At 42.1% G+C, this 10979-nt stretch overlaps 1 protein-coding gene across 3 annotated transcripts; it reads left to right on the top strand.

The window, feature by feature from the left end:
* Positions 1-998: 998 nt before the first annotated feature.
* Positions 999-10622, top strand: tlx2 (T cell leukemia homeobox 2). 3 transcript variants are annotated; one of them, XM_028417030.1, is made up of 5 exons: positions 999-2107; positions 7072-7284; positions 7692-7929; positions 9786-9966; positions 10355-10622. In XM_028417030.1, exons 1-5 carry the CDS (start codon positions 1591-1593, stop codon positions 10364-10366), a joined length of 1161 nt encoding a protein of 386 aa, XP_028272831.1. In that variant the 5' UTR covers positions 999-1590; the 3' UTR covers positions 10367-10622. The 3 variants fall into 3 exon arrangements, with proteins under 3 accessions (XP_028272831.1, XP_028272830.1, XP_028272833.1); XM_028417029.1 differs by lacking the exon at positions 10355-10622 and having other exon boundaries at positions 9786-10099; XM_028417032.1 differs by lacking the exons at positions 7072-7284; positions 10355-10622 and having other exon boundaries at positions 9786-10097.
* The last annotated feature ends 357 nt before the right edge of the window (positions 10623-10979 follow it).

The following is a 10979-nucleotide window of genomic DNA, read 5'->3' as shown; positions in this document are numbered from 1 at the left end:
ACCCCAGCGATCCACGTCGTCGCTTCGGGCGGAGAAAGGTTAAATAATTTGTGCAAATCAGCATCACTGCTTTTTTTTCTCACATTGGGCTTCATCACATGACTCCAGTTACTGAGTGTTTGTTTAATTGGGCCTGTCCATCCATCCCTCGGTCTGTATGCACATGTCTTCATGTATAACAGTGCAACAGATTACTGCCTCAGCCCGGCTCACGCACGCACCGTGCGTAAATGGCTCATTATTTATTGTATGACAAACTGCTCTGATATAACCTGCACTTAAAGACATAGTGGATTCTATCCAGCAATGATCTTCCCATTTTTTTTGTTTTTTATGTAATTGATCCTAATATTAGTGCCTATTGGTTTATTAGTGAAAAATCTGGATGTCCACACATGGAGCCGTGTGGGTCCATGCGTGGATTGTGAGCACACGCACAAGAGACGCCTTATGGTTTCCCTGTAGTGAACTGCTTGCAACACTTCTCAGGTGGCAGAGAATTACCAAACAAACTCTTGATTATAAACAAAAACATTGTCTAATCACACAAAAAGTGTCAAAATTAACCGAATATTGACAAAAATAAACACACAGAGAAGAAACATGTGAATTAATAGGCTTAAATATTTTCGCTTTCCTGATATATGCCTTTTTCTTTAAATAATGAGTCTTTTGAGGCTTTATGTTTTCTCATTTAGGCCACAGGGGATCCTGGAGGCTGCTGTACTTTCATCAGACACGGGCCCCTGCGCCATTAAAAGGCGCAAAACCTCCGGTTTAACACCAGAAAAGCTGCAGAAAACATAAAAAGCTGCGGCTTCTTTAAGACATGCGAGCAAAACAACTGTCCTACCTTGGAGGAGGGAGGAGGAGGGAGGCAGGCAGAGAGAGAGGGAGTGAGTGAGTGAGTGAGGGGAGGGAAGAGGGTTGGCTGGAGGACCAAATGGCAGCTTTTACGCAGAGGGCTGTCTCACCTGCTGAAACCAACTTCACCGTTCAGCACAACAGAGCCATCTTTCGCTCTCACCTCCAATTAATATCCACGCCTGCGAGGTCAGCGCTTCGTTTTCGCTTCTCTTCGGGTTTGTTTTGTTTTTTTTTCTCTCTTGCTCCACCGAGATTGGTTATCCTACCATGCACCCTGCGTATGGATCGTCTCTGCCAGAGTAGGCGAACAAAGCGCATCAAGTCTCTCCAGAGAGCTGCCTCGGATTTTTTTTATCTGTAAGTAAGCTACTCGGGATAACCATTTGGCATCGTCGGTTGTTTGTCTTGTTATTAGAGGCTGTATTGTGCCTAAATCACTTGGAGAGAACGCGCTATTAAAGATGGATACGCCTTTTCTTAGCCCGACGGATAGGCATTTAATTTAGGGAACCCCCGATCCCGCTGTTTGGACAAAAATAATGGGAAGATTTTGGATAGCGCTGATCACCTTGTTGGTTTCCTGGGAGTAGAGCAGGCCCGAACAGTCCAGCACTGCAGCCTACAGACAAACATTTCATTCCATACGCCGTGAGTGACTTTATGTCAGAAATACATCCGTGCACTGATAAAACACGCTGATAAGCACATCACTGCAAAAAAAACATGGAGCACACGGGGATCGAGGAGGTGAACCAGACGCACCAGCAGCAACACGAACCCATCAGCTTCGGGATCGACCAGATCCTCAACAGCTCGGACCAGTCCAGCGGTTGCATGCTACCCAACCGGACCGGCGACCCGGATTACGCGCTGGCCTCCAATGTCTACAGCAACGGGTACAACAGCGTCTACAACCCGGCCTGCTCCATGGCGGCAGCGGCGGGTCTGGCCGGCTCCTATAACGTCAACATGAACATGAACGTCAGTATGAACATGAACATGAACGTTAACGTGAACTCTGGAGGAGCAGGTGGGGTGATTCGGGTGCCAGCGCACAGACCGGTACCACCTCCGCCACCACCGCCAGCTGCAGCTGCGCCCCATCCGCCTTCTTCGACGCATCCGCCGGGAATTGGACCCGGCATACCCTCGGTGCCCGGGATGGGGATGGGGAATGCTGCAAACTTCACCTTTCCGTGGATGGAGAGCAGTAGGAGGTTTGCCAAGGACAGATTAACAGGTAAAACAACCCGACACCTGTTTGACGTTTCACAGTAAAAACAGACAGAGTGTGTGTGTGTGTGTGTGTGTGTGTGTGGTTCCTGCATTCATACATTGAGGTTAGAATGGGGCCACACACTGGATTCAAGTGAAGTGTGCGGGGCCGAGCTGGGCCTGAATTAAGTGGAGCTGCTGATTTCATCTTTAGGTTGTTTTCATCTAGAACGAATCCTGCGCGTATATGCGCGCACAGTCAGTTTTATTATGCTGGAAGGGCAGCGGGCTGATGAACGAGAGGAGAAATTGACACGGACACGCTGATGAATCAGTATTGGACCATCACTCTCCATTTACAGCGGATGACGGATAACGACGTTCCCGTTTTTTCATGAGGATGAATGATTTTCTTTCTTCAACACTGAGCCAATTGAGAAAGCAGGAAGATGAGTCGTAGTAGTAACAACATGTGACAGCTTAAATTCTGTCCACCCTGAAAAATTACATTATTATTATTATTATCGACATTTTTAAAACACCGAGAAGTATATTTGGAATTAAACCCTTTAAAATTACTTATTTTTCGTTTAACACAACAAACGATTGTTGCTTTTAATGCGGAATAATGCAGAGTAAAAATATGCTGTTTATTCTGTATAGATTATTACAGATTAGATTTTATCAATTATTTTTTAATTGCAGATTGAATTTTTTAAATTAAAAATTAGGGACACTTAACCTAAATATTTATTGTTTACAATACAAAAATATTCACTGTGAGGATTTGTGTGTTATAATAATATAATTTAATTCTTATTTAATTTTTACGCACCTTCTCATTTTCATTTTGTATAAACTCCACACACTCACACACACACCTCTATATGGCCTATTAACTTTTGTCAATCCAAAAATGAGACCTCAGTGCAGCTTCAGTGTATTTCTTAGTATAATATATGCTTTTATATTATACTATAAATAAATAGAGACAGGATTTCATTTGAACACCATGAAATAGAAATTACACATAATGTTATTGAGTAAAAATCAAGAAATTAGATTTAATACTTAACAAAAATCCATGATAATCTCATTTCCTGCTTCCACCGTGCTGTATCTGCCTTCCTCTTTGTTGGGGTGGTTCCACTGGTGTTTTTTTTTTTCTCATGACCTCATCCTTATGAAGATGAAAATGAAGAACAGCCCCCCCCCCCCCACACACACACATTAAATATTCACCATTCAGTTCTTTCTACCTGATTAATTATTAAATACTGAGGGACGATATGTCATCTGCAAAAAGATACAGTGTAAATAGGCTTATCAATTTTACTCATAGGCACCGAGGGCCTCTCGTTTAATTTCTCTCAGCTTTGTGTCGCTGTAATTATTTCGCAGCTTATATCTTTCCTCTGTATTGATCAGCCAAACATCAGCAGTAACACTACACACACACACACAGCAGATTTAGCCTGCTCTGACTCCCATAAAGAGCCTTAAATCAAATGGACTATCATCTATCCTGATGGGCTGAGCACCATTTTAAATCTTTCTCCCTGTGTTGGTGTTGTTGTTTTTTTTTTCTTCTCTCCGCCTTCCAAGTTGAAACCGGAGCAGAAAAACGGCTTCAAACAGCCAAACATGCTGCCAGAGGCTTCCAGATGTAAACGAAACCTGTTCAACTGCACCAAAGACTTTGGCTTTCCCCCCAACTCCCGTCCTATGTGGCCTAAATTCACGTTATAAATCACCGTGTGCTGAATCAGACTGACGCTGGATGTAAAGTATCACTGATCTAAAATAAAGTAGTAGTAGTAGAGTATGGATGGCTACGGGCTTAAAATAATTTAGATTTTTTTTTTTTTAAATTTCGAATTATTTCTTCTTCTATTATTATTATTATTATTATTATTATTTAGTGTAATATATTTATTTGTTATTATTTAATGGTATTTTTATTGCATTTTTTAAATCTTATATATTTAAACAAATACAAGCTGGTCAATAGTTACATGCAAATATATTGGATATAAAAACGTCATAGCACAGAAGAACCTAAACAAATGAAGACAATAAATACGCGCGGTGACAAAACTGACATGGAAACATAACACCAGCGAAACTGCCGTAATAATAGTAATAATGACATTTGCTAATGTGGATCGTTTGGGCTTTTTGACAATTAACAGCATCATAATACAGCATGAGCAGCTCTAAAGGCCACACAGCACCTATAAAAAACATAATTAAAGCCTGCAGTAAATCTCTGTCTGGCTGTTAATGGCAGCGGGGCAGGAAGAAAAAAAAACAGATTTTATTTCACTGCTGAAGCTGCTGCCCTCCTGTTTCCACGCAGTGACAGAAGACAGCGTCCCTGCCTTTTGTCCCGTATAGTGTAATAAATAGCAATATATGTTCATGTTATATTTCAATATCCCCTTTAGAATCCTTCACGGATATATTTATTAGATTGCTACAAAGGTAATATCCGCAGTGGGGAAGGGAGGCGCTGTCACCGAGAAGTGTTATTAAGTATAAGTGGTTTTATTATGGGAAACATATTCTCCGCGGTAGCATTTTATTTTATTTTGATATGCTTATGCTAAATTGTGTTACCCGTGCAGCAGACTTAGTATTCACACACATGACTTTTTTCATTCGTCAGATTATTTTATAGTTTTGTTTTTTCTTCTTTTTCTCTTTAATAAGACAGATGTTCACAGCCTGCTTAGCTGTTTCCATGCTGTTCAGGAAAACTATTAGGAAAATAGTTGCGCATTATTATGGCACATATTTAAAAAAATGACTATGGCTTTTAAGGGTTTTTTTTCCCTCCTACAAATCATTACCATAAGTATGTTTGTGCTTAGTTTTATTGTGAATTCTGGCACTTTTTTTTAAAGAAATTAACATTACTTTGTCTTTTCTCTCTTTTTTAAAAAAGAATAGTTTATAATTATACGTTTTTTAATCCAACAGTGCAGCTATTTGGTCCCAAATTTATCAATATGATGAAAGAAACAGCAATATTAAGGAAGATTTTTAAGGGGTTTTTGAAATTCATCCATGTAATCATGGCTGATGCAGCAGAGTATTTTAATGGTGTAAAATCTGGCAGACATGCATCAGTCTGGACAGCCTCACTGTGGTTCTATATATATATATATATATATATATATATATGCAGCAGTTTTCAGGCTTATAGCATTCACAGCATTGGATAAATGTGAAGACATGTCGTCTGAATCTTACACCTCCGGTCCAAACCTGAACCGATCTGGAAGGCAGTTGTTCAGATCCCAGATCCGGGTTGCCTCTGAACGTGCCTGTATGCGCCTGGTCCATTACTTAGCCCCACAGATGGCCTGAAATAGCCATCTAATGCAGTATTATTTAGCCAGACCTGCCGCTGGGAGCAACAGCAGGCCTGCTCGCTCTTGTCTTTTGTGACCTGTGAGGCTCCACATATAGGTTTAGGTGATGATCCACCAAACAAATAAATAAATAAATCCCTCAGTAATTAGGGGGAACAAAGGTGCTGCAGTCCACTGTGAGGCACCTTTAGGAATATTCCAGGAGGGATTTTGTCATTATAAACTCATGATTAAATACAACAGATGCCTGTCTGTGTCCCAGGAGGAATATCAGAGGGGTTACAATTACAGTTTTTATTATTATTGAGCATCAGAGCAATACACATAATGTGAAGCCTTGATCATAATGTTGTAAGAATATTACCAGAGAAGATTAAAAATAATAATAATAATAATGAGTGATAAAAAGACAAGAAAGTCATGGTCACTATAAATCCAGCACAACATCCAATATCAGGCACTCAATCTGTTCTGCAGGTTTACTCTCAGGTGACGCTTTTACTTTATGTGACCAGCATTTATTTATTTATCTTTTTACTTTACAAATCATCTGCTCCGCCTCAATTTAGCACTCGTGTTCAGCACCATCAGGGGACACAAAGGCAGAGCTCCCTGGAAATGACTGCCGAGCGCATAATAGCTTCATGTTCCATTTTCCATCCAAATTGTCATCGTCTGTATACGGCAAATGAATTTTCAGGTCGCAGAAAGTCTGAGAGCAGCAGCGGCAGCCCTGAGGGGACACCTATGCAGATGTTTTCATATTCATTTTGGCTCCTGGTGAGCTTCTCTGACAAAACAAAAACAAATAAACACCCTGTAAGACAGCAGCAAAAACAGCTTGCTGGGGAGGAATGACACACAGATACACACAGAAAGAAGAGGCAGAAGAACTGTTGTTTTTTTTTTTTTTTTGTTCCTCCTCCATTCAGCTTCAAAATGAGAGTGTGGCCGTGGAGTGGATCTATGGCCAACGATCTCATTACATTTATTGATCTTCTGTTTACCCAATGCTGACAAAATAGACAGGATTCATAGATATTTTATGATGCAGAAGATACGTTGTTATTAATACCCGGCATGTGAAAGGCACACACAGAGAAACAGCAGTGAAAGTGTACAATTTATATATCTGAACAGAACAGCAATATATATATATATATATATATATACAATAAGGACTCTGATTTATTGTCGGCTGCTTTGTGTTTGTGTGGAAGACATTTTGTTCAAAACATTGATTTTGTCCTATACCCAAATCCCAAAGTACTCCCCAAACTCTCTAAATTGTGTTTAAGGTTACAACTGTATTATGTTAGTCTGTGAATATACTTGCTCCATTCATCTTTATAACCCTGCCAGTTGTCACTTATGTTTTCTGAATGGCATTTTGTAGCAAAACATCTCCAAATGCTAACTTAAGAGATGAGCAGTAAATGACATTAAAGTAGACTCTGTTCATCATTTAGGCCTCCCTCATGTGATTATAGCTGCTGTGTTGCGTCGGTGCCAGCCCGCCCGGCGGCGGCGGCGGCAGCAGAAGCAGCAGCAGCTTCTACTGCTGCTGCTGTGCTCCAGATGTGGGACCTTACTGTGTCTCCCTTTCCTTTAGGGGAGCAGGCAGAGGAGAGCCGAGCTGGAGAGGCCACAGGGGGGCCAGGGGCCGCCGGGTCCCTCTGTCCTCTCCCCAAGGGAGACATCGGCAGGGTCCCTGTCTGGAGCACTGTGGAGACATTAGCCAAATGCTATTACCCTGAGCTTGCTCACCTGCGAGACGGCAATGGCCTTCTAGCAGACTATCCTTTTCCAAAGGGGGCTTGTCCAGGTGAGTCAAACCCCCACACAGACCCTCATCCATTTGATTTATAAGAGCATTGTGTGCTTTTAAAAACTGTAAAGCAGAACTTTGAAAATGTAAATTTGCAGAAATCTCTCATGAATTTTACAGTCTGTCCTCTTCTGTAGAAAACAGAGTGCTGTTTGTTTTCAGAAATCTGGACAGGATGTGCACTTGGCAGCTTCTCGACCTTCTGTTGAGACTTTCTAGACACACTAGCTTTTTCAGAATGAGACAAATTGAACAACACATTTTTCAATACATAAAAATTAATGTTAATACCATGAGTAGAGACAACCAAAGCCTCAATGTAAATCAGAATCACATATCATTCCAGTGTAGAAAGAAATGTTAAGCTTAAGTAAACTCAGTCCTCTTTTTCTTCCCCTCTGCAGCTGCCCTCTCGCCCTTCTCTGTGACCCGCCGTATTGGCCACCCATACCAGAACCGGACGCCGCCCAAGAGGAAAAAACCTCGCACCTCCTTCAGCCGGGTGCAGATCTGTGAGCTGGAGAAGCGTTTTCACCGGCAGAAGTACCTGGCCTCGGCTGAGCGCGCCACCTTGGCAAAGGCCCTGAAGATGACGGATGCACAAGTTAAGACCTGGTTTCAGAACAGACGGACAAAGTGGCGGTAAGATTACAGCCACCTGCACTTCTGCGTGCTTTAATAATAAATCACAACTCTGTCTGTGACAGTTTTTCCTCCTACATCGGTAGGATCGGTAGGTTTTTTCAGAAGCTGTCTCCCTTTTTTTAGGTGTTACAAATTATATTGAGCCATAAATTGACAGCACTGAAGCTGTTCTGCAGTCTCATCCAAAATGCAGACTCTTTAAACACAAGCAAAATGGGCCGGAGCATTCAAGGAGTTGTACAACACAACACCTATTTTTGCTTAGCTTAGCTGCCAGTCAAGGCCAGTTCACTTGACCAAGCACAATTACTCCTGAGCCTCCTGAAAGGCCTTTTAAGAAAGCTGCTGTCCAAAGCAATACAGAAACACTCACAGGAGGAATCGACTGCCAAGTCCACACACACACACACACACACACACACACACACACACACACACACTTCATTCTAACTGTTGTTTATAGCCATTTGGAGGTAAATGAGTAGGAAATGAAATTATGATGGCCTGCCTTTAGCTGCACATGTTTCAAAGACTATTATAAGCAGCTGAATTACCTTAAGTCATTACCTTAAGGGTCATAATGTTTAAATGCTTTTTAGAAGCACAGAAAACAGATAAAGATGAGTCAGTTTATTGACCTATAATATAACACATAGGATAAAAGTTTGATATGATGTTTTAAAAAGTAAAACAGCCACGTCCTGCAGCTGTAGAGTCGCTAATAAAAAGGAATTTGCTTCAAGTAAAAAAAAAAGAAACTGAACATCACGCCACAAGCAGCTTGGGAATTGGGCCTAACTCGTTTTTCTGATTTCCTACTTTTGCTGAGATTTATGCCGTCTCCCTGTAGTGTGCACCTGATAGGACGAGCGTGAGGGATGTCTTTGCGTGACGACTACGCTAGTAACAAGACGATGATCAAATCAACAGCCGGGGAATCGGATTATGATAATGCTGTTAACAATAATGTGTGGCTAATGGATGGAGGTTGGTGTGCATGATGGAGTGTTTTAGAGGTGTGTCTCTGCTTGTGATTCCCTTCCTGCCATCTGTACTCTGCTGTTGACTTTAAGGACAGTTAAAAATAATTTAAAACAGATTATTTTACTTTTAAAATCTGAATTTCAGCCTATTTTAAGATGCACAACAAAAATAATGATTTAACCTCCTCGGTGTGCTGATGACTACAAACCAGTGGTGCAGGTATTTTCCTCTGGATGCTTTCCAACAAAAACACACACTGACGCTCTCCCATTGAAACGACTCATTTTACTTAGTGCTTCAGGAAAACACACATCTGTGCCACAGCACTAATTGTGTATATATACAGGATACTGTCAACATATGTTGCCCTGAAAAGGGGAAAAAACAGATGCAAGTGTTCACCTTGAGGCAGGAAATGTCCTCCTCCTCCTCCTCCTCCTCCTCCTCCTTCGTTAGTCACGTTCCCTCACCAGCACCTGTCACTCATGTTGATCAGCTGTCTTGTAGCCTGGAGCTAAAGTAAACTGGCACAGGTGCTCAATAAACATGCAGGAGGAACAGCAGCAGCAGCCGCTTTTGCAAACGAACAGGCTTCATTTGCACATTTTAGGAGACGTCTTTGACGGTGATGCATTAAAGTATGACCTAAATTGTCTAAACACCACCTAAAGAAAATCCTGTTTGTAGCTTCTTAACATAAGCATGACATTATTTATTGTCCCAGTTGCATTTGATTTGATATTCAGCCCTGGAATATGTTGGAAAAAGGAATTTATTAAGAGGAGCGGGGCTGTTGATGTACTGCACACAAACATTATCTTGTTGTTAAATCCTCCTCTGCTCTCTCTTTGTCTCCTTCTTTCACCCAGGAGACAGACTGCGGAGGAGAGAGAGGCCGAGAGGCAGCAAGCCAACCGGCTGATGCTGCAGCTTCAGCAGGAAGCTTTCCAGAAGACGTTGAGCCAGCCTCTGCAGCCCGACCCACTCTGCCTGCACAACTCCTCCCTCTACGCCCTGCAGAACCTGCAGCCCTGGGCAGAAGACAATAAGGTGACCTCCGTCACCTCCGTGGCATCTGTAGTGTGAGCGTGTGCACGAATGTGTGTGTCTAGAAGAGAGAGGGGGGGGGGGGGGAGAGGGAAGAGGGGAAGGCAGAGCTGTCGTCAGTGTGAATGGACAAAAAAGGGAGGAGGATACAGGAGAAAGATTCTTTGGCTATGAAGAGAAAATAAATTTGAATGGACGCTGTGCTTCCTCACTCATTGATCGATGATGAGGGGAGACAGATCTGTTACTGCCGAGGCCTATACCAAACACTGTGTGTGCGGACTTCACTTTGCTGTTTGTGAAAAATTAAGCAACTGTTATCTTGAATATATCTTGAAGTATTGTGTTGAGTCATTTCCTGCCTTACACCAAGTTTCCGCTTTCCCTTCAGCTGTCCGTCTAAACGAGAAGAGGGCACTTTATCCATAAGTGCCAGGAAACAAACGGACACCTCTGTACATGCCCAACTGTCAAGACTGCCCCAGACCCCCCAACCCCCCAACCCCCCAAAATCTCTTTTTCGCCTCTGGATCCCTCACAAGGCGACTGAGACTGTCTTGCCGATAATGGCACCCAAAAAGACCTCCTGTTTTTCGCTTTTGACTTTGTACAATGTAGTTAAATGCATGTTTCAACCCCTTTTTTTTTCCTGTGTGCACTCGGATGTACCACTGAAGTCAGCTGCTGTCGAGGTGGAGCTCCTCCATCCCCGGCCTCAGTGTTCAAGTGGTAGTGGATTGTTGAATCACAGATTCCTCAGTATGTTGAAATTTAAAGGTGTTTTATATTAAATGATATTGTGACTTTTTGGAAAAGATGACAAACCCTCTCTCTGTTTTCCTTCTTTTCACTGCCTCGTTTGTCACCATTATAAAAAAAAAACATGCAATAATACTTTATGATTTTAGGGAGCTAGTTAAGCCTCGTGGGGATTCAGCTATGATTAGACATTAAAGTTTCAAACCACCCAAAGGTAAGATACCATCGGATTGTATCAGAAGGACAGTGCAATAGTC

This window comes from Parambassis ranga, chromosome 10, assembly GCF_900634625.1.
Source record: "Parambassis ranga chromosome 10, fParRan2.1, whole genome shotgun sequence".
NCBI classification, from domain to species: domain Eukaryota; kingdom Metazoa; phylum Chordata; class Actinopteri; family Ambassidae; genus Parambassis; species Parambassis ranga.
The sequence above is the reverse complement of the archived record's forward strand: the minus strand, read 5'-3'. Positions and strand labels throughout refer to the sequence as shown.